Source organism: Nelumbo nucifera, chromosome 1 (assembly GCF_055504915.1).
Source record: "Nelumbo nucifera cultivar China Antique chromosome 1, China Antique-T2T, whole genome shotgun sequence".
Taxonomy (NCBI): Eukaryota; Viridiplantae; Streptophyta; class Magnoliopsida; order Proteales; family Nelumbonaceae; genus Nelumbo; species Nelumbo nucifera.
The window spans coordinates 171,279,421-171,302,907 of record NC_142649.1 but is presented as its reverse complement, the minus strand read 5'-3'; the positions used below and the strand labels follow the sequence as shown (position 1 = coordinate 171,302,907).

At 37.0% G+C, this 23,487-nt stretch overlaps 2 protein-coding genes and 1 non-coding gene across 5 annotated transcripts; 1 reads left to right on the top strand and 2 right to left on the bottom strand.

The window, feature by feature from the left end:
• Positions 1-1,468: 1,468 nt before the first annotated feature.
• TRNAG-CCC (transfer RNA glycine (anticodon CCC)) lies at positions 1,469-1,539 on the bottom strand. The gene has a single exon. It is a non-coding gene; the product is annotated as a tRNA-Gly (tRNA).
• Positions 1,511-5,658, bottom strand: LOC104596481 (putative UDP-glucuronate:xylan alpha-glucuronosyltransferase 5). The gene is made up of 2 exons (XM_010257658.2): positions 4,831-5,658; positions 1,511-2,919 (listed from the first exon to the last, which is right to left on the bottom strand). Exons 1-2 carry the CDS (start codon positions 5,609-5,611, stop codon positions 2,042-2,044), a joined length of 1,659 nt encoding a protein of 552 aa, XP_010255960.1. The 5' UTR covers positions 5,612-5,658; the 3' UTR covers positions 1,511-2,041.
• Positions 5,659-16,708: 11,050 nt separating this feature from the next.
• LOC104596482 (cyclin-P3-1-like) lies at positions 16,709-21,968 on the top strand. 3 transcript variants are annotated; one of them, XM_010257663.3, is made up of 4 exons: positions 16,829-16,847; positions 16,967-17,097; positions 19,175-19,582; positions 21,557-21,968. In XM_010257663.3, the coding sequence occupies exons 3-4, from the start codon at positions 19,182-19,184 to the stop codon at positions 21,819-21,821; spliced, it is 666 nt and encodes a 221-aa protein (XP_010255965.1). In that variant the 5' UTR covers positions 16,829-16,847; positions 16,967-17,097; positions 19,175-19,181; the 3' UTR covers positions 21,822-21,968. The 3 variants fall into 3 exon arrangements, with proteins under 3 accessions (XP_010255963.1, XP_010255965.1, XP_010255964.1); XM_010257661.3 differs by lacking the exon at positions 16,967-17,097 and having other exon boundaries at positions 16,709-16,847; XM_010257662.3 differs by lacking the exon at positions 16,829-16,847 and having other exon boundaries at positions 16,885-17,097.
• Positions 21,969-23,487: the final 1,519 nt, after the last annotated feature.

The window sequence follows — 23,487 nt, the reverse complement described above, 5'->3', positions numbered from 1 at the left end:
AATCGCCCCCCCCCCCCCCCCCCCCGGAACTGGTTTTGAAAAAAAAAAAGTAGTATTGATATCGTCCAATACGCCCCTACCAGAATATCGGGCATATCGATATTTTGAACCTTGGTTCAACCTACTTTCAACCCTTGTATTGGTTTTCCTATCTTTCCCTTCCTTTCCCTATCTTTTCCTTCAAACCAAACATAGCATAAGGGACCATTCTACAAGACGATTTTTTTTTTCTTGTTGCTATTCCAAAACTAAATAAAAAATTTCAAAACAAAAAAAAAAACATAAAAAAAATGTTCTTGGTTATATATGGAGTTTATGTTTTCAAAACTAAAACAAAAAACTTGCTCTTGAATTTCTGGTTTCAAAAAACATGTTTTCATCTAATTATTTAATATTATGTTCCACAAATATAATTTTTATACTATAAAATAGTTTTATTTTAAAAACCATTATTTTGATTGTTCAAAAAACATAATATTGTTTCTTTTAAGATAAAGCCAACTTATTTTTCTCTTTGAAAACAAAGTAATAGAATTCAGAAAACATGTTTTATGTTTTTTGCTAACATGGACATTCCAAAAACAAATAAAGCGTCTATTTGGCATCGATGTCGTTGCTCCAAAAAACGGCGAAGCATTAGCGTCATGTTGGAAAAAACAGTGCTCTAGGAAACGCTTATTTGTTTGGAACTATTTTTTTCATAAAAAATGGTGCTCCAAGCCAAGCATTGGAAATCGGGAAGGCATGACTTGGAGTAACGCTGAACTTGGCATTTCTTGGAGATGCAGCTTGTTGCTACCAATAGGGACATGAGGTGGCAGTGACAGGGACATGATGTGGCACTGGATAATAGGTATCAGTGCTGAAAACTTTTCCTGGAGCATTGGTACCAAACAGAAAACATTGCTATTGCTTCAGGAACGTCCTCCCTGGCAGTAACATTTCCAAACAAGAAGAAGACACCATTTTCTCAGAAAAATGGTACTTAAAACGGTGTTGCATCTGCAACGTCGATGCCAAACATGTGCAAAAACAAAAACATTAAAAGGCGGCCAAAATCAAGCTGAAAAATCTCAAGCACTAGACCATATTTCAGCGGGAGGAGACGAGAACTCATCAAGCACTAGACCACCGTGGAACAATCACAGTAAATCCTTAAAAGCTTTTAACTCTAATTTTCTATCTAAATGCAGGCATGCAAGCAAAGCCTCGAGAGTTCATATAAAGATGGAGGATCTCTCATGTGCAGAAATTTGAGTCATCCTTCAACCAGTCCAAAAGCAAATGAAAAGATTTTCATCAACCACTGTTGCATTCAACCCTTGCAATTGCCCAAACGTGGAGTGGAGTGTGGAGACAATCTCCCATTCTATTTTGATTTTTTGAATTCAAAGCACTAGCATTAGCATATATCTGTCACAGCTGATCACAACTTTTATGGCCAAAACAGAAAAAAAAAAAATGAAATTGCGCATCCGGGGAATCGAACCCCGGTCAGTACCGTGGGAGGGTACTATGATACCACTACACCAGATGCGCTTTTGATGTCTAAATGTACTTGTGCTGGAATTTTTACACAATTTAAGACATTAATCATTTGGAGTCGAGAAGAATTGCCACATCCACAGTAGGTCCCACATTTCCACTAGTTGCAAGTTGCAACTTAGCAATTAAGGCTAATCATGCTCTCACAAGTAGGGTAACAGATTCATGTAGAGGGTGTTTTGGTCTTTAACACCATTTGTAAAAAGAAACAAACAAACATCTCACTCACATGGGGATGGGATCTACTCGATTGTAAATTAGCATTCCTTTGGTTCCCACTTCCCATCATTCTCTTCTACTTCTCTATTGTTTGTTATTGAAGAAAGATTGGCATTTCATCAGTCTTCATGGAATATGCATGCATGTCTGGGATTTCTTTTTCTACAAGAAAGACACCATTAATTAATAATTACCCATGAGAAAAGTAAATTAATATTCCGCCTGTTAGCTGTTAGTTTAAAAATTAAGGGGAGAGCGAGCTTCTTCAATCAATCTATCAATGGTGTTGCCTAGGATCCTTAACCTTGATCTTCCAGTGCCCATCGGGGAAACTAGCATTCTTCGCCCGTTCTCTCCACTTGTTTATCCTTGCATCCATTTTCTTAGTGAGGCTGCAGTAAGGTCTCAACCTCTTCGGCATTGCGTCGAACACTTGCCACCACTTTCTGTGAGCCGAGTCACTCGCAAATATACGACGTTTCCTCATATCCCAGTTACAGTCGTAGTCCCTGTAACACATCCATGGCTTCAACCCCAAATAATGAATCGCGTACAGCGACTCCGGCAGCTTCTCTCTTTCACTACTTTTGGTCTCTTCGAAAACTTTTAGATAATTCAGAGTCGACGGCCACCGGTGCCACCACGTAAACACTTCATTCAGAAAGCCCTGGTCTCCTCCATTGTACGAAACCACATTTTGCTTCCTCTCCATCAGCTTCCTGAACGTGCACTCCGACGGCTCAATCAACATGATCCCAGAATTGAAGAGAACCTGGTCGTTTCCTACGGCCGATAACTGGGGGTACCGGAAAAATTCATCGATGTTCCTGAGTGCGACCAAATCAGAGTCTATGAAGATGATCTTGTCATACTCGGTAAGCTGCCATATCCTCAGCTTACTATAGTTCCACTCGTTGTAGGCGTTTCTCCTGGCGTTGGGGCTTCGGATGCGCTTGATTTGCTTGATCTTCCATCCGGCAGTCATGAGGGCCCGCCGGCTTGTCTTGGTTATGGTTTCATCGGCAAGTAGGACCAAATCTTTGGTGGAGTTGGACTGAATTATGCTCTGGGCCAAGATTATTGCACCACAGACGTAAGCTTCTGAAGAATGGAGGACTGTCACGTAGGCTTGTCTTGACTTGATATTTTCCTCACCTGCTCCCATTTCATTCAAACCCATTAACCATAACAAAAGAATTAACCCAACAAACAGAAAAAATCAAACATATCAATCGTGTGAAAGGTGAGCGTCAATATTATAATGCATGTGATCTTATCCAATTCACCTATAAAGTGATGACCCATGCAACAATGACAGTCTATCTAGACTCTTGCACAAAAAAATTAGAAAAAAAAAAAAAAATGATGCAATTGGAAATTGGTTGTTCGTAACCATCATACCTAAAAAGAGCTAAGAGCATGTGACTAGTAACTGAGATCATTGAATTTGTACCACACAAGCGTGCTTGAAATAATGCTATCAATAGGTAGGTCGGGTCTATCTGATAGAACCCAACCAAACTGAACTGAACCGATTATACTGGTTCTGGTTCTGTGCTTTGTGTTTCAATTATAATTGGGTTGGAACCAGGCTTTTACTATATATTCTCAACCAATTAAGACCTGAGCCGATTATGTCATTAATAATATATAAAGTTTTCTTCGTTTAATTTTCTTGTAATTTTAATTTGTTATATTTTATATTGAAAAGTGTAAATTTATAATTTTGGTTAAAAAAACACTTGTTTTATATATCAGCATACAAACAATTGGCTACTTTTGTTATATTATTTATATGTAATTTATAAATGTTAAGTATAATATAGCAGGGTCTAATTGGGTCAGACCCTATTATCCCAGCTTATAATTGGTTCTATTCTGGTTCTAAGTTTTATGTCCCAATTATATTTCGATAAGGACCGGTTCAGTTGCACCCTGTCCCGGGCCCACCTGAAAAAGAGAATACAAAAGCATCATAATGAGTCGATCTTAGAGATTTTCTAACTGGAATAACAGATAGGAAATCGCATGGGCTCCCCACATAAACATCCAGCCGTAAATTGGGAATAATATTCTTAATGCACGCTGAGATGCGCATGTGGAGCGCGCTCCGTGGGGAGCCAATCAGAAGTTGATCAGGATTCAGGAACAGCAAATTAAAACAACAGGAAATAGGGTCTCAAACATTATATTGCTTCTTCACCTGCCCTTCACAAAATCAATGCATTATTTCTTGGACCAACTTTCTAACACCCACCAATATTAATTAATTTTTGGATAATCACGCCATTAAACACCTTCAAACAAAACCAACCCCAATCAACCATGGGAACCATGCATTCAACCTCTTGAATTCCTGAGCGTCAATAGCTTAATTTCTATTCTGAAACTTCATGGTCAATCCAAGTAATTAGAGAGGTTAGTCAAGCAGCTGACCTCATAGCCAGCAAAAGGATGGGTAGACTTCAAAGTGGGTCGATCCTGAGCGTCAATAGCTTAATTTCTATTCTGAAACTTCATGGTCAATCCAAGTAATTAGAGAGGTTAATCAAGCAGCTGACCTCATAACCAGCAAAAGGATGGGTAGACTTCAAAGTGGGTCGATCCTGAGCGTCAATAGCTTAATTTCTATTCTGAAACTTCATGGTCAATCCAAGTAATTAGAGAGGTTAATCAAGCAGCTGACCTCATAGCCAGCAAAAGGATGCGTAGACTTCAAAGTGGGTCGATCCAGAGAAATGCAGTAGTTCCTTCTGATGTTGTTCTGGCTGATTATGGCACAGAATTACCAGAATACAGAAATTGACAAAATATGTGGATCCCTACTGCTTTATGTGTAATGTATCGATCAAATGGTGTTGCGAAAGAATTGGAAATGAAACAGGTATTATCACAAAGTGACAGAAACCTAAAAATATCCATGCAGTTCAAAATTTAGACGCTATAGCTTCATATTTTTGTATCTTTTGTTTCCATATTTGTAAGCCATGAAAGACAAAACAGAAACAAGGCAAGAATAAGATCACAATAAATGTATAAAGGAGAGAGAGAGAGAGAGAGAGAGACCTTGGTTGACAAGAGGCGGAGCAAGTTGGCAAGAACCAACTGGCATAAGAACGTTCTGTTTCAGTCTCCTCAAATCAGGTTTGTAAATCCAAAAGTTGTCTCCTTGCATCACGAGATCATCACACCGGAAGATCTCCAACATTGGCTCGCACGACCCAATAAACACAGCGAACACTGCCCGATCGCCGCCGTCGTCGTTATTTTTTAGACCACTCCTCACCACCAAATTAGCAACCACCAGATTGACCTGTAGCCTGAACACATCTCTGGCCCCTTCTCTGCCCATGCCGTTTCCACATGGGACGCTCGAGACCACGATATCGAACTGATCATCATACACTCCGAATACGGGCATAGGAATTTCAGGGCATGTGGGCGACCCCCATTTCTCCTTTTCATCAATCCACTCAGGGAAGAATTCTTCCCACCGCCGTTGTTCCGGCACTCGGTCGAAATATACTAAACTCGTTTCACCCAACGCTTCCCATTCTTCTCCTTCATCTGTGTTTACTAGACCGATCTTGGTCTCTATTCTTCCTTTGAATTCTTTTGCAAGGAATTCGACCGGCGTGGAGTGCCGTTTCTTTCGTCGTTCGACGGGGATTTTAATAACCCAATTCGATTTTCCTACGGGAGACGCATTCTGAATGCTGCGAGTGAAACTCGGGTGATCTTTTAGCTGGAGAGTTGAGGTTAGCACCAGGATGGATAGAGATAGAGAGAGGGAGATGAGAGCAATGGTGAAGAAAACAAGCCTGAGATCATAAAGCTTGGACGACATTTCAACTGCCCACTTCTAACGTTTCTCTCATTCTCTGATGAAGGTTATTATTTATATGGAGTAGGAGAGACTAGAGAGCGTGTGCTGTGTGCATGGGCGGGCGCACAGTCTACATTTATGCTGAGGAAGTCCAAATCCAAATGTATGCCAACCCAAACCGGGTTCAAGAACCCTAATTAAGCCAAGTCGAACCCGGCCGAAGAAGAAGAAGTTGGAGGGTCTGAAGTCTGATCTGCTAAGAACGGACCAAGCCATAGATGTTGGATTAAGATAAGCTTTAAATTAGGAATAATGCATGCAAAGCTGTCAAGTTTTAATTTATAATCGAGAAGTTTGGTGTTGAAAAATGTAAAATATAAATGGGCTCAACTGCCCAATTAAATTAGTGGGGCACCTCTTGATGAGTTGACTAATTGCAAATTCAGATGCCAATCTGATGGTTGTGATTGTATTTTGCCAGATTAACATTTCATGGTAGAGAGGAGGAAGAAGAAAACTAATGGAAGTTCAGTTCCTACTCCTTTAAAATGGCATGCATGACTTTTTTTTTGGATAGTCAAAGAAACTATTATATTAATTATGCAAAAAAAAATCATTATACACAGTTTGTAACAACCAGATAAGAGAACTTCCCTCCACAATACATTAAAAAAAAAAAAAAAAAAAAAAAAAACAAATTTGGGCGTTTGATGCGTCCAGTTCAAATGAATTAGAACAACCCATAAAATGCCAATTCACATGCTTTCCTTAATTAAAAGTTTAAAAACAATCTCTTCTTCCTTTTCTTTTTTTCTTTTTCCTTACGATATCTCTGTCTCTCTCTCTCATGCACAGTTTGGATCTTGTACATAAACTTATTCTTCATGTCCTTTCCTACCAACCCAATAACGAAACTACACCAATCTGATTTCCAAATGGTTGTAAGTTGTAAGTTGTAACATCCCTCACTCATGAGAAAATTTGTTAGTTTCATCCACCCACCAACAGCTTTCCAAAATTTGATGTTTTAATTCGTTTTAGCATTTAAATATAACAAGTGCATGTTGATGGTTAGTTTCTTCTCATGGTCAGAATTGATAAAATTGACCTTACTTAGCAGAGACACATTCTCCCACGTTGACACTTGATAGAGAGAGGATGGGCTTTCTGGTTTACTCTATTTCTTGTTTTGGGTTCGCACTGAAATATGGGATGGGGCGCTCTATGTAGTGGGTACTGGGCTTGCCGTGCATATGGGTTGGGCCTGATTTTAGACCAAGTGAACTAATCAACAGAAAATAGGAATAGCCCAGCCTTTCACTTAAAGGTGTTTATTCAGATAACTATGCGGAAAATAAGAAGAAGAAGGGAAAAAAAATACAAAAAAAAAACAAAATTAGGACTCTTTTCATGGAGGCATTAGATTCTAACCGTAAAGGAGTCCACTTGAGAAGGACAGCGGAACTGCCTGGTCACATTGATAAGATGATAAAGCAGAATAAAAACATGCGCTCAAGAAACACATACAGGTTCTAGGGAAATCATTTTGATTATTTTTTCTGTTTTTTGGTAGTAGAGATTAAGGGTGTCAATGGACCGGTTTTGGATTGGACCCCATCCAGTCTAAAATCAATTTGGATGGATTGGACGGACCAAGAAGACACATTGGATTGGACCAATAATATTTATTATATAGATTGGATTGGACCTGGTCTGTCCACAACAAATTTATATTAGATTGGGTTGGATTAAAGCAATATCTGGTCCATTGATATAAGACAAGAATATATGTGTCAATAGATCGGGTTTGGATTAAAACCAATGTAAATCAAAATGAATTTGAACAGATTGAACAATCCAGACATTGAATTGGACCGGTCCAAATTGATTCAAAACATTCATTGAATTGGATTGGACCTGGCCCATTTATAATGGACTTACATTGGATTGGATCATATCGGACCAAATCCAGTCCAATTGACACCCCTAGAATAGATCAGTAAAACCCATAAATGATTTTAGTTTTTAGGCTTTTATTCATCCATTTTCCCATGTATTTCTAATTTTGCATTGATTCTTGTTACTGTTGAGATGAGGAAATTGAAAGACGTAGGGCTCTAATAACTTATTAAGCACAAAAAACGTCAGAGGCGCCATAGTGTTAACGGGGTGGATACTTTGATGCTTACATAAAGTTAGGAGGGAAGAGCAAACTAGAAAGAGAGAATTAGACCTTCACAGTGAGAAGTTGTGAAAGTGAATTATACCTTGGGTCGAGTGCTTTTATTATATAAAGGAGTCTAAAGCAATAGATGACTATTTCAGCCCAGCAAGTTTGCTTGTGTGGGTCAGTTTCCACGACAATCAAGTAAGTGTTTGGCATCGGTGGTGGGAACATCGCGTGTACCTCTCTATTCAAAGGATGCCTGACAAGAGTTTTTTGTTCATGTAAGACAAAACCAAGCAAAATTGGGATTTTAAGAAACTTAAACCACACATGATGTCATATGCTAACAGAAATGGGGTGGGAGGTTTTTGTCTGTGTGTTGATGTCATGTAACAGCGGAGGTCTAAGTCCAATATGAAAATTTAGGAGATGTTTCGTTATTTAGGTGAAATATCAGAGGAGCTTGGTCTTGTACCCTAAAATAACAAGCAATTTTTTTTTTATTATATTTTCAATTTAAAACTCTTTGCATTTATACTTTTTGTTTATTTTTGAATCACAAAAAAAGGATAGAATCCCAAACAAAGAAACCTGAATTTGCCAACGAATTTGCATTCCTCTCCAAAAACATATATTTTGAAGTTGCCAAGAAACAACCAACTAAAAACCTTTAAGGAAGGCCACTCAATATTGATGATAGAATCATAGAATAATAGGATAAGCTCTTAATTGAGCCCTCAATTTGTTTTGGCTCAATTTAGAAGGAGCACAAATATAAATATGTATAATATAAATACATACAGAACAAATACAAAATACAAATTTTTGCACTGTGCATATAAAATAATATGTTTTAAACTATACATATTTGTATTTTGTTCTACTTTCAATTTTCAAACTGAACCTTACCAAAATCATGGTGATTATATGCACGAACAACGAGATGATTTTTCTAGTCTCACATCAAACAGTGGTCCACCACTCCACGCCACACTAAGAATTAAACTTGATCTAAACATTAAAGACTAACAGAGTCCCTAAAAAAAACCGAGGTCGGATCTCTTGCCCACAAGAACTCTGTTCATGTCTATTCACATAACATCGCGGCCATACATAGAGAATATCTTATCCTCCTGCATAATATTATGTATTGGAGATATTCGCAATGTACGGGAATAGTGTGATGTAGATAGATTTCTTGTGGGCAGGAGATCCGAAGTCAAATCAACCTAGATGTCTGCTTTAATCTTGATTTTTCTTTTTTCTTTTTTTTTTCCAAAGTTAAGTCCCATCTTAATCTTTTGATCATGGGATCATTTTATTGGTTGGTGTGAGGAAACACTCGTACAAGTGTTTCAACCGTTTGGGTCGAATAGTTTGACCCATGGCATGATAAATTAATTAAAAATAAAAAATATTTACAAATAAATTGCATTTTGAGAAGTGATTGGAATTATTAATAGGGATGCAAATGGATCAGATCGGATTTGAATCAAGATATATTCAAATCCGATCCAACATTGTTTCTGTCAGATCCGAAGATCCTATCGGATCTGATAGGACTCGATTTTAACCTATTGATAAACCGGATCTTCAGATTTGATCCAATCTAACTTGTTTTCTTTAAAAATTAATAAATTATTAAAAGAAAAATAAAATATAATAATTTAAATAAAGTAAAAAATACAAGTATTTTTTAATTATTTTCATCATATATATACATGTTTTTTCTAAAAAATAAATAATATAACAAACTTATAAAAATATAATATAAAAACTATATTTATAAATAAATAGCATATATATACATATATATGTATTATATATATATATATATTTTTATATTTATAAATATATAATATATCGGATCGGATAGGGGGTGATCTAAATCCAATCCAGTTTCTGATCAGATCCTATAATCCGATCCAAATAGGGGTGTCCGAATTCGACCAAATATGATCAGATCCTAGATCAAATCAAATCATGATCTGATCCATTTGCACCCCTATGAATTAATTTAAGCAAATCAAAGCCTATGAACTATGAAGCATTTTATACTTTCATGGTTTCATTGTGTCGGCAATGGGGGTGTGACGATGTTGGGCTCACAAAGTGGGGAAATCGCCACTGGTGGATTGTAGTTTGGTCGTTGGTGATTGCCGCTACAACTCCAATTGAGGAGCAGAAAGATAGAATTATTTGCCGCTGCAAATCCTACACCGTAGGTCACCATAGATGAAGCCTCAATCGCCACCACCGTACTTCACCATAGGTCATGGCCACCGCTAGGGGTGCAAATGGATCGCATCATGATCTGATCTGAGATCCAATCCTATTTGGTCGAATTTGGATCACCCCTTATCCAATCCGAGAAGATCCAATCCAATATATATATACTTATAAATATAAATATATATAATACATATATATGTTATTTATTTATTTATAAATATATTTTTATATTATCTTTTATAAATTTGTTATATTATTTATTTATTTTTACAAAAAACATGTATATATGATGAAAATAAGTAAAAAATATTTGTACTTTTGTTTTTACTTTATTTAAATTAGTATATTTTATTTTTCTTTTAATAATTTATTATTTTTTAAAGAAAACAAGTCAGATCGGATTAGATCCAAAGATCCAACTTACCGATAGGATTCGAATTCGATTTGAGTCCTATCAAATAGAATCGGATTGGATCTGACATGAACAGTGTTGGATTGCATTTGAATATGATCTGATCCGTTTGCATCCCTAGCAGTCACAGGTCATCGGAGGTTACCAAGTGGCTGAGAGCTAGGAAGGGAACAACAAAGACGATTTTTGTTCAAACCCTAGCCCTAATGATTTTGTTTGGGAGTCGGGACTCAGGTGGATTTTTTGTTTTTATTTTTTAAATACAAGGAAAATAAAAAAATGTAACTTGCGAACTACTGCCCATGTCGAATGGTTTAACAGTTTGACCGCCCAAGTCAATGGTTCTTTGACCTTTTCAATTGGGTTTTGAAAACTTTCGATTTACAATATAACCAGAACCAGAGACCTGACTGGTTCCTGGTTTTTTCGATCCGGCCGTTCAATCAGGTCCAGTTTTGAAAACATTGCGTGCAAGGGTAGGAACCAAAGTGAATTCATTTCAGTCGAGTGGTCTTTTTTAAGTTCCAACCAATATAATCCAATCCGATGATTGATTTGGATTATTGTAGAATCTGGACTAGTCCAATTCAACGTATAGACTGTTCAATCTGTTTAAATTGTTTTTCTTTAGATTGGGTCCAGTCTAAATCTGGTTCACTGACACTCATAATCTTACCTTCGGTCAATGGATCAAATATTGGTTCAATCTCGCCCAATCCAATATAAATTCGTTATAAATGAATAAGTCCAATCCAATCATATAAATATTTTGGACCATTAAATTAAGACTGGTTCAATTCTATATGCCTTATTGACACCCCAGGCCTAGAAGCTCAACTGAGCAATTTGTCCTATAAAAACAACCAAAATTGTAAAACAATAACCCAATGAGTTTGTCTGTCACCAGTTCACTGGTTTGACCAAAAACACTGCATTTAAACTAAGAAGAGATTGGATAGAGGTGGCAATCTAACCTGCCCAGTTGGCGGAAACCCTAAACTCTGATGACCAAGGATGGAGTAAGGGTGTTATTTGTCCACCCCGCCCCTTAACCTAGCCCTAATAACTTGCCCGATGAGTAGTATATTATTTTATATTATGTTTTATATTTTATATATAAATATTATATAATATATAGAGGTGATCCAAATACAAACCATATTGGATCAGATCTCGGATTAAATCGATCATGCCATTTGCACCCTTAACCTCTCCCTGCCGAAGTGATGATTTCCATAAAAGGTGACTACTTTTTTCATGGCCGTCTCTTTTCTTTTGGATAGAATGGACCATTTAGCATATTCGTTCAATAAACGAGCATATGATCCCAAGACATTCCGAAAATCGGGAATTAGATTCTCCTCTTTCTTCCTTTTCTCAGTATTGGGTTTGAGAATTGAGATGATAAAGGAATCTCGTAGTGCTTGAAGAAAACTTGAAATGGATCGATTGGACACGTTTTAAACCACTAAAGATCTTATAAAGGAAAATATTAAAAGTGTAAATCCTTGCTTCCTCACCGACGAAAAGGATTCCTGTAGCCATCTGATATAGGGTTCCAAATGATCAAAAAACCTTGCGTCCATGCGTGCTGGTCCGGACAGGGAGTTCCAATTGCTATCATAGTTTTGAGTTGAGCTGCTATTGCTAGGGCCAAATTCATTCAAAAGCTAATTTCTTGGATTTTGAATTTCATGGGCAAGGTATCATTTGAAACCCACGAATTTGGTCCAAATTCCTTTTCCACTTCTTGCCATTGTTATGGTCTCTATCGAAAAACCATCAGGCTTGAAACAAAGGAAAAAACAAGTGTATATAAATTTGATTGGACAATAAATATAAAATATGGAATTTAAGTGGATGGAGAGAAAGGCATTTATTTATCTGAAGATCTCTTCACAATTTATAAGTGGTCAAATTGAAACTGATTTAATTTAGTCGGATTGAAAAATGGTTAAACCAAAGTTAATAAGAAATATTAGAAAATTGACCAATTTAGGTCGAATTCGACCGAATTAATTATTAAAAATTAGAATATAAAATTATTATATATTCTTATGTATTTGTATTATTTAACTTTTACTTAACAAAACTTGTACATAGTATGGGTCCCTGCTAATAAGTTATATACTACTGATCAAGGCTTTTTTATAAGGTATATTCTCTCTCTATGGTTGGACTGGACCGAAAGTGACAAATAATGTATCATGAATAGATAGGTGGATAGCTGACATAGACATTCGCTCCTCCACTTAGTAAAGAGGCCACCACCAAGTTATGAGACCAAATCTTCTCCTCACACGCACATCCTATCATGTATTGGGAACCTCTCCCATACTTATTTATTATTATTCACGGGAGATGTTCCATGCACGGTGGATGTACATGTGAGGCGCCCATTTGTGAGGAGCAGATCCCGTCACCCAAGTTACAACAAGGCAACAGCTCTTTTGTACCCACCAATTATGAGTCCCCGACAAAATCCAAATTGCTTTATTTCCTTTTGACGTCGGTGAAGCTTCACCTGCTATCTATGTCACCAAACAAGCCGCTGAGGTACTAAGGTAGATCAACCATACATACATTAATTGTATCTCATTTTAGTATGATGATTTGTGCTCGGGCTGATTTGATTAGAAAACTTAATCTCTTTTTATAACGAGGGAAGTGATTCAATGAGATTAATGGCCCTCACTTCTGTCTGCCTACCATTGGATTAGAATCATGAAATTGAAAATTCCAATTTATCAAGAGAAATGATTTGGGCACGTTCCAACTTTGATAAAAGACACAGAGGGTTTTTCTGTCTTTTTAATTAGGATATTCCCGGAATATAAAAATGAGATGCGCCCAAATAACGCAATAGATTCTCATTGATTCTTTTAGTAGAAGGGTCCACTAGAAACATCAAATATACAAAAGGAGGCCCCTTTCACAGAATTGAGAGGATGATCTTAAGGGGGGTGGTTTCGAATAAAAAATTAAGTTCTATTTATATTCGCTTTCTTAGCTATATCATGTGCCTTAGGCTGTGTTTGGTTGCAGTGCAAATGAATTTGTAACAATACAAATAATTTGAGTATAAATTCTGATTTATTTTTGTTTCAAGTTTTAGCTTATTTTGTTTGATTGTAGTACAAATTTAATAAATCAAGACATAAAACAGAATAAAGTAAAATCCAAAACAAAATTAAATAAGAATTTGCATTCTCATGCATTTATACAAGTTCAAATAAATTTGTATTACAACCAAACACAGCCTCAGTAACATCATTCCTACAGGCATATAGCAGATTTATGTCTTAAAAAGAGGGGGGAGATAATCCATATGATCCAGGAGTGCATGGCCATTCCATCTAATGCTTCTTGTGGCTTCTTTTAACTGCATCAAAATGTCTTTAGCATAAGAAGTTAGAGTTGCTTTACGAATCCCCAAAAGAGCTAGTTTCCTTGAGCCTCTACTCTAATGATTGCCCACAGACCAGAGTTCAGCTTCTAAGGCTTCATTGGCATGACATTGTGTAGTCCTTCTGCAATGCAAACATTGTGTGTATAACATAATAGATAAAGTCCTGTAGAAACTGTGCGGGTGTCAGTGTTCCAAGAGCCATCCACTACAACTAGTGAATGAGAAGAGAAAGAAAACCAGTAATCAGAGAGAGTGAGATCAGTTGCACTCTCTAACAAAGTGACATTTAGCTGAGAAGGCTCAACTTGCAGAACATATCCATCAGCTTTTAAAATTACTGTGAGAGAATCTGGTCTTTTCCCTCTAAAGACCACATTGTTCCTAAAGTTTTTCTTAGACCAGCAGTCCAGAAAATCCAAGGATCCTGAAGAGATAAATTCATCAAGATTAAAGCCAACTTGAGCTTCTAACCAGACAACTCTTGCTAGACTACATTCAAAGAATAGGTGAGCTTGTGTTTCAGGAGCATAATTGCAAAAGGAGCAATGTATATCTCTAGTCTGTCTTGAATACCAGGTTGCTTGTTTTGTTTTTACTTTGTTCATCAGAATCTTCCACCCAAACATTTGACATTTATAAGGAGCTCTCACCATCCAAAGAATGAGGGATGTTTGAGGTTCCCTCTCCATCATCTAGATTAAAGCTTTTGTAAGTAGAACGGACTGTGTAAACTCCATTCTTTGATCCTTTCCATAGCATGGTGTCTTCGGTCTAATGAGGAGAGGTAGGGATATTGCAAATTGCTTCCACCGTACTAGGTTCAAAGAGTTGATGCAGGATTTGAGTATCCCATTCCCAATTTTCTGTAATGAGGTCTTTTACAGCCCAAGTCCGATGTTCTTGACCAGCTAGAAGAGGGGTTTTTATTTGGCAGCCATAGGATCCAAGGGTCCATAAGAGGGTTGATGTTATCTCTTTTTCCTATCTTCCAACATAGGTGCGAGGATATTTGATCTCTTTCTTTTAGGATATTTCTCCACCACCTCGAATGGAACTATTTTGCTTTAACCTCAAAAAGACTTTTGTTTTTCAAATATTTTGGTCTTAATTGTCTTTGCCAAATTGCTTTCCCTTCTTCAAACATTTTTCCAGAGCTACTTTGCAAAAAACGCTTAATTCATGGGTTCCATTAATTTCAGTCCCAAACCACCTATGTTTTTTGGCCTACAAATTTTTCTCCATGAAATGTTGTGGCCCAAACTTTTCTCTTTATCTCCTTGCCACCAAAAGTTCCTCTGCATTTCTTCAAGTTTCTGTAGAACTTTCTTAGGTAGTATACTTGTGAGCACCAAATAGGCTGGAATACTTTGAATTACTGGCTATAACATTGTGTCTGGCTAGCTTGTGATAGCACCTTGGCTTTCCAAGTTTCAAGTTTGTTCTCCACTTTTGTAAGAACTTCTTTGTAAGGCTTACTTTTGTTTCTTTCTTCATCAATCCAAGAGCCTTGTACTTTCCACTAAAGTTCATGATCTTCATGCCCATAAATCTGTAAAGAATCTTTTGGTGGGTTCTGTGAACATTCTTGCTGAAGATAAGCTAGATTTATTGTAGTTGATCTATTGACTAGCAATGTTCTTGAAAAGAGTTGGTGCCTGCTTGACTGCCTGAAGAGAATCTAGAGACACCTTGCAAACTAGGAAACAGCCATCTGCAAATAACAAGTGAGTGAGGGGCTGAGAATTTCTGGCAAGTTTAATCCCTTGAAATCTACCTTCAAATTCTTCTCTTTTAAGAAGTTTGGAGAGAACCTGCATTTCTATAATGAAAAGAGTTGCCATTTAGTTTAATTGAGAAAGAAGCTGTAGAAATACATCAACTTATTAAGTTACACCATTTTTTCAAAAAGCCCAGTTTTCTGAGAGTTTCAATTAAAAAGCTCCACCCCATCCTATTAAAGGCCATTGTCATTATCAATTTTTAACACAGTCCATTTCTGTTTCCCTTTCTGATGCTTCAATTTATGGATTAACATTATTAAAAATGTTTCCTCCTTTTTTATGTATGCTGCCCTAATTTGGAGAGATTGATTTTGGCAAGAGAGGCTTCAACTTATTTGCCAGGACTTTAGCAATTATCATGTAGATGACATTACAAAATCTAATAGGACGGTAATGATCTACAGATTCAGCTCCCACCTTTTTTAGGAGTGAATACCAAATAAGTATGATTCAATTCCTTGAGCAAGAATTCACTGTTGAAAAAGTTGTGAATTAATCTTGTACGATCTACACCAAAGATTTGCCAGTATTTCTAAAAGAAGTAAGGGGCGAATCCATCTGGTTCTAGAAATTTATGGGGGTTGGTTTCAAAGAGGGCTGCTTTCACTTCAATTTCATCAAGCACTAGCATAGATTTGCTTTTTCTTCATCAGAGATGAGGGGAGAGATTAAGCCCTCCAAGAGATTAGGGTTAAATTCCTCCTCTTGGCCATTGATTAGTAAAGTGTGATTTCTAAGGATTTGTAACCATTGTTTCATCTTTTCTGTGATTGATTTGAAGGTAAAAAATCTCGTGTTTCTATTTCCATCTTTTGACCGAAACTACTAATATGATGTGTGATCTACAATCCAGGCCGAGGATAAATCAGTAATTTCATGAGATTAAGAAGGGCATTATTGAAACCGGGAATTTTAATTAAAAATAATGAGTGAAATTCTGGCCCCCCAATCATTGTCCAACTGGAACCGAGCACCAAACAGACAATAGAGAGCACCACCCGTGAGGTGAGTATGAGGTGGCTTCCGATTTTTTGTCTTTGCACTCGTGATACGTACTTAACTTACGGCGTAGGTCGGGGGTTCTATGAGGAGCAATGCGCTAGAGTACGCCGTGAGTGCTCAGTCTACGAAGTACACCTGAGTCTGAGGCGCAAAATCAGTGAGGTCTGTGAAGCTGAGTAGTTGAGTATGCACTCTCTCTCTCTCTCTGTGCAGCAGCAGCTGTGTAGGTCCCGCCTTCTCCGAAAGATGAAAAGGTTTGTTTAATTGCTTCACCTATTTTAACAAACAGATGGATGGAACCGCCGACACCAGCTTCCGTGTGAAACAAATCAACCCTCTTCTAACCAGAGTTTTTAACTTTTTAAAAACGCAGAAACGAATAAAGTGAGATGTTGAGAACTCTGTGTTTTTTTGTGGGTCAAAAGCTCTCTCCCCCCTTTCTCTCTTCTTTGTCTCTGACCCTCATGTAGAGAAACAGAGGTTTTAGAGATCTCTCAAGAAGCTGTAAGACCTTCTCTTTCACGTTTTCTTTGCAATGCGGTTGAAATCTTTGGATTTGATATCTTTTTGGTATTAGGGGTTTTGGATTTGTTTCCTAATTTGATAATTTCCCACCTCTGGACTGTGGTTATGTTCTGTTCCATGTGTGGGCTGTGCTCTGATCTGTTTTTCTTCTTCCTTTTACATTGATGTGCTTGCGTTGAGATTGGAGTTGCCTTTTGTTAGCTGAAATGCTTGCTGTTTATATGTTTCAGTGGACTTTTATTATTTGCTCATTTCTATATCCTTTCCTACCATCGTATTTTTTCTGGGCGATTCTGTTTTTCCATTGTTCTTAATTGTTTATTTGTTTAATTACCTTGTTTAGCGCTGGAGCTTAAACTGTCATTGCTCCACGTTTTTTACTTATGGAAACTTGTTGCAATAGTATGTTTTCTTTCTGGAAATTGTCTTTTAGGCTTTAATGGATATGCAGGATTTCTTGGAACGACCATGAATTAGCTTCAATTTGGAAATAAGTTTATTAGCAAAAAGTTCAACAGTCCGCACATGGAATTGTGCGGTTGGTTTATAGATTTTCTTTTTTCACTTTTTTCCGTTTCTAAGAAGTAAAGCAAGTAGCATCAGATCAGAATTGAACAGAAGTACAAATAACAGAGCTGAAGAAATGTATAAACAACCAATTAATGAAAGTAAGGATGGGAAAAGAAAAGATTTGTGGTGCCAATGGTAAAACAAGCCTTCCAAATTTCCAACGCTAGGAAGTTTGGTTTCTCTGCCGAACGTTCAAGATTCTGCTACTCCCTGTTGTTTTACTTCACTAAACATAGACTACCCAGTAGATGTTCTTTTACTCGTAATTTCCATCTGGTGCTTCTATCCTTGCTAGTTTAGTGAATACCATGCAAGATTAAATTGAAAAGGGGATCTTCTTCGGGTCTCCAATTATCCCAGAGAATTTTTCTGTCAATGTATCTGTGTGCTTGCTAAATAACCACCAAAAGTCACATGAGCCATTTGGCCCATGGCCTATAGGAGGCGTCTCTGCCTTGCATATTACAGCTATCTTGAGATAAAGAAAATTCCTTTTAACCTGTAACATTTGCTGCTTTAGATTTCAAGCTCTCTTAACCTTCTTTTTGGTTGAACTTACCACAAATACTTCTTTTTTCATGTTATCAAAACATCAGAATGCTATCTGAATTACTACTGTATAATGAGGAATATCTCATCACATCTTTCTTGTCTCCTTTCTTTCTAACATTTCTTCCTCAAACCCATTGTTTTCTCTCAAGTAACAACTGCTTGCCCCCGGCGACAATGTGTGGTTCTGCTTCCAGAATAATTTATAGATTTTTTTAGGGCAGGCCAGGGTCTCCTGCCAATGTGGGGTCTGGGGAGGCTGTTTCCAAGTCTAGAATAAGTTATAGATGGAGATAAAAAAAAAAAGAGAAAATCCTAAAAAACAAAACAAAAGGTTTTGGAAATTCTAGTCTTCTGTACTTCTAGTGGATGGACATTGCGACCAGACTGGATTTTCATTTTGTTAATGTTTTCTACATATTATAAAAGATTCCCTTTTCTCCTTGATATTATCAATATAATTTTTTATTAGTTCTTTTATTCATAATTATCTTTCTTTTTTATCTTATACACTTAGCTTTTGTCTTTGTCAATGCAATATGAAACTCCAGGAGGGCTTTGTTCAGTGACAACTCATAAACCAATAAATTATAGCAAGCAAATAAATATTCATGCCCTATCTAGACAGAGTTCTGTTTCACTCTAAAATTACATGTGCAAGATCCATGGTTAAATTATCTGAAAGAAAGAGTAGAGTTGATTGTTACTTTCCCTTATAATAATAATTAAAAAATAAAGTAAATCCATGGTTGTAACTGAAATTGAGTGAAGTAGGAGACATTATTTTGACTTCAAACCTGAAATCATCATCATTACTCTTTCATGATAGGTTTTAATACTCAAGTAGTTTCAATGGGATTTATTCTAATGTTGTCTTTTTTTCATGAATAATTCAATATAATCAGCAGTTTATTTCTTTGTATCTATTGCGGTGCAGTTTTGACATGGAAAAGTTAACACTTGGTTCTGAGACTGTAGACTCAGAGCTCTATTTAGCTCTGGGTGTGACTGAATCGGGCAAAGGAGTTACAGGAACCCACCGATTATTGTCTCTCCTGTCTTCACTTCTTGAGAGATCCGTTCAAAAGAATGAAAAGTTATTGGATTCCATGAAAAAGAAAGATGTGGTTACAGTTTTTCATGGCTTAAGAGCACCCACCCTGAGTATTCATCAATACATTGATCGCATCTTCAAGTACTCAAGCTGCAGCCCATCCTGTTTTGTTGTTGCATATATATACATGGATAGATTTCTCCAACGCACAGATATTTATCTCACTTCCCTCAATGTTCACCGGCTTCTAATCACTAGTGTAATGGTGGCAGCAAAATTCCTTGATGATGCGTAAGTAGTAATGCTCTCACTAGACAGACAGATACCCCCTCCCCCACCAGCTAACTATTTTGTAGTTGAATTGTCATACACATGGACCAAATAGGGGAAAAGAAAAACAAATGATGTGACACATGCATATTTGTCCTCGAAGGATCCTACTGTAATATGTAGAAACTTTCTGGAGGACTTTAATTGGATATAACCCAAAAAATGGGTTATGGGTTGAAGGACCACAGAGTTCATAATCTTGGGATCTATTAAGGCCTATGATTAAGAACTTGGTGACTGGAAGAAAATAAAGTTTCACTCTCGGCCTGTGCCCCAATAAAGCAGTGATAGATGATTTAATTTGTCTGTATCATAAGATTCATAACTGGAGTTAGTGATCCTATAAAATACAGAGGTGTCCAGAAATCAGTGTCATACATGGGTAGAGGTGTCAGGAACCTGGAAAACCAATGTGGTTGTACTGTTTGATTCGACATGTCAGCAAATATGTAATTCTGTCTCAGTTTGGAGGCAGTACAAATACAAACTTGTAGAGTGCAAAACCTTGTATTTTGTATTATTTTGTATGTATTTACACTGTACGCATTAGTATTTGTACTCCTTCCAAACTAAGCTTCTAGAAATAGATATGATAGGGTTATGTAGTAAAGCTGAATACTAAATATATGATACCATCATCTGTGTTATCACTTATCAGTGCAACTCAATATACAGAGAGTACAAGTTAATACCTTCTCCTACTTAGTTTGTTGACAATGTGCCATTTTTCCCTTGTATTAGAGTTGCTTTGCTTCATGGTCACAGCCCATAAATGTGATAGTCAGCTTCATTGAGTATTATAGGTCTATAAATTCCCATTGGACCTTATGAAATTTGTGCCATTGTTTGTGGTTGGTTAAAATTTTTCAAATACCCATTGCATCAGCTCAAGATAATTTGTACAAGGGAAGACAAATTGAAAGGTTTTTTCATTTTGATGCTGTTGATTCCTTAAAGTGGCATGTAAAATCATTGCCATGACTTCAATTAGGATGCATTCCGAGGGTCTCCAGCAATTTTAAATTCTAAGTAGCTTTGATTTTCTATTGCATTTGTATGGCACTCATTTAATTTTTAATTGGTTTTGGATGGGTAAACTAATTTGTTCGTTCATAAAAGGTGTTGATCAGTAGTATAATATCTGCTATTCAGCATATGTAGGATAGATTCTGTTAAAAACAAACTTTTGGAATGTTAAAACCTTAAAATTCTGTCATTAGTATGGCAGTGAATGCTAATAGAGAATAATACTCATAAAAAAAAATGCTAATAGAGAATACTTAAATGTCTCTTGGAGATACAGGTTAGCCATTCAATTAAAATTTATCCAAAATGCATCATCCATTCCAGAGCCTAAGCTTCAAAAATATGTCTCCAATTTGTGGAATGAGAAATCAGTGAAATTTCTCGATAGGTTCTCATCAAGACACTTTTGGGATCAAATAGTATGAATTTCAGACCAGATGCAACTGTCTTCTCATCCAGAAATTAAATTTATAGATGTTAAAACTCTATATCCTTCTTTGTATTTCCAAGTAATATAATATACATCATGGGCATTACATTGCAGAACACAGAATTCTCAAATATTGCAAATGGTCGAGAAAAGAAGACCTTGATCAGGAAGAATAAGCTTCAACCTCGAAAATATTCTGTTCATTGGTTGTCTATACTGTACTGCATAGAATATTTTATTAGGGATAGCCGGATAGGAGGTTTTCTGTGGTTAGCTGATATATGGCATCAGTAGGGTTTTTACTTCTGAAGCAGTGGTTAATCTGTAAAAGGCCTCTTGTCCTGGGATTTAGTGGGACAATGTTTGCAAATTTAAAGTATCAGAATCTAGTTTTGTAAAACTACTTGTTAGAGAGTCCTTTATGTTGGTTTTGGTTTTCCTTTGGTCTGAACCATAGCATACCATTGCGGAAACTGCAGATTCTTCAACAATGCCTATTATGCCAAAGTGGGAGGAGTAAGTCTTGCAGAGATGAACAGGTTGGAGATGAAGTTCCTATTTACTTTGGATTTCAGACTCCACGTTACAGTGGAGACTTTCAAGTCTTACTGTTTGTTATTGGAGAAAGAAGCTGCTGGAGGGTATAAGATCGAGCGGCCGATCCAGGTCTGCAGGTTGAAGGAAAGCTGGCCAAAGAAGGATGAGCCGAAACATGCAACCACGATTGCGAGATACAGTTGTTAGTCATATGTAATACAGATTCTGTATGTCAACTTTATTTTGTTTATCATTTGTGTTAGAAGTCAAGTAACGATGTCAAATATGCTTACATTTGTAGTCATATGTAACAGGTTACTACAGTCAGAGCAATTGACTGCAGACTTGATTGCATCTTTTGGTGCGCTCTCTCTCTCTCTCTCTCTGTTAACCTGACCTCATTGGTCATGTCCGACTTCGAGTGGGTCATAGACATGGTTTAATACAAGGTTTTAAACCGAACCAGACAGGGAACCATTCTGGGTCCGGCTCCTGGGTTAAACGGTCCAATCATCCTGTCCGAATGGGTGACCTGCTCTGACAAAAAAATAAAGAAAAAAAAAGAAAAATGGCCAAAAACTGTTCCCAGGTCGAACAGTTTGATGGTTCAACCACCTGGGTCAGTGGTTTACTGACTTAAATCAACAGTTTTTTGCTAAATAGCAGTTTTAGGGTAAAACAGAACCGGTCAGGTGATTGGTTCCCGGTACAGCAACAGGAGCCACAAAACTCTTTGATGAATTCAGATATGGGATGTGTAATTTATTTTTACAGCTAATTATACACATCCTGCATAAAGGCTTAAACCGTGCAAGTTGCAATTCTGTGGAAACGGAACCTTGCTTCCTCAAAACTTGCCACTCGGCTGTGGCAAATTATCGGAGCTGGAGGTGCCGGTGTCAAAACCAAATTTGAAGTTCGATGGTATACGAGTTTCATGAATGGGATAATTGGTTTGATTCAGGTCATTTGGCTCCCTCCCGTATGCCCGCTTTGGTTGCAGCTTGCTAAAGCACAGGAGGACAAAGTTGCTTGTTTCTTCAAGTTCACTCTCGGAGTCTCGGGTGGATTGGTGGAGGTCAGAGTCAGACGATTGTCAAAACCACATCTCCGACACCACTTGGCCCGAATTGTTTACAACTTTGGTGTCGTCTCCTCTCTGGGACTTGGGACTTGGTCTTTGGGAGGCCTTTGTTCGAATTCACCATCCAAACAGCAAGAATTTCCCAATGGCAGGAAAATAATTAAATAATAACATTTATATGTGTTTGATTCCATTTATATTTATTGAATAAACATTTATAAAATCGAGAAATGCAATAATTATAATCATTTATGACAACTAAATACCACTAGACACCATTAGGTGCCACATCATCATAACAGTGAATAAACGCCTGGCTGTTTGTGAAAGCTTTAAAAAATAACTTTCACAAACGACTGGTATGCATAAAAACCAAAATTCACTTTTTACATCTTAGATGCATGCAGAAGAGCAAAAGAAAAAATGCTGAAATGGCACCAATGTGGCACCACCAATAAACATTTACTGAACAAATGTAACGGAAACCAAACACCCTCCTTATTAAGGATAAACTCCATAAATCCCCTCGGACCAGAAAAATGGAGATTCGGCAGTTAGGTGAAACGCCCCCCATAGGTCATAATTTACCTTGTTATTAAACGATACATTTGTGGGTACAATTATACAAATGATACTCTGAAGTCTAAATTTATATCTTTGAATTATTTCTGCCGATTTTTATTTGGGTTTTTGGTTCCTAACTTGGTAACTTCCTATGTATCCCCATGCCCATCTGAAATTTCAACCAACAAGCCAATAAGAAAATAGCATCATTTCAAGAGATGATGG

Bases quoted from the DNA above. Each gene is read 5' to 3' on its own strand.
- LOC104596482 (XM_010257661.3), top strand. From the start codon at position 16,780: ATGCACTCTCTCTCTCTCTCTGTGCAGCAGCAGCTGTGTAGGTCCCGC. The intron at 16,848-19,174 runs GTTTGTTTAATT...ATTGCGGTGCAG, and splicing joins CTTCTCCGAAAGATGAAAAG to TTTTGACATGGAAAAGTTAA. The intron at 19,583-21,556 runs GTAAGTAGTAAT...CGGAAACTGCAG, and splicing joins GCAAAATTCCTTGATGATGC to ATTCTTCAACAATGCCTATT.
- LOC104596481 (XM_010257658.2), bottom strand. From the start codon at position 5,611: ATGTCGTCCAAGCTTTATGATCTCAGGCTTGTTTTCTTCACCATTGCT. The intron at 2,920-4,830 runs GTCTCTCTCTCT...AAATGGGAGCAG, and splicing joins TCCGCCTCTTGTCAACCAAG to GTGAGGAAAATATCAAGTCA.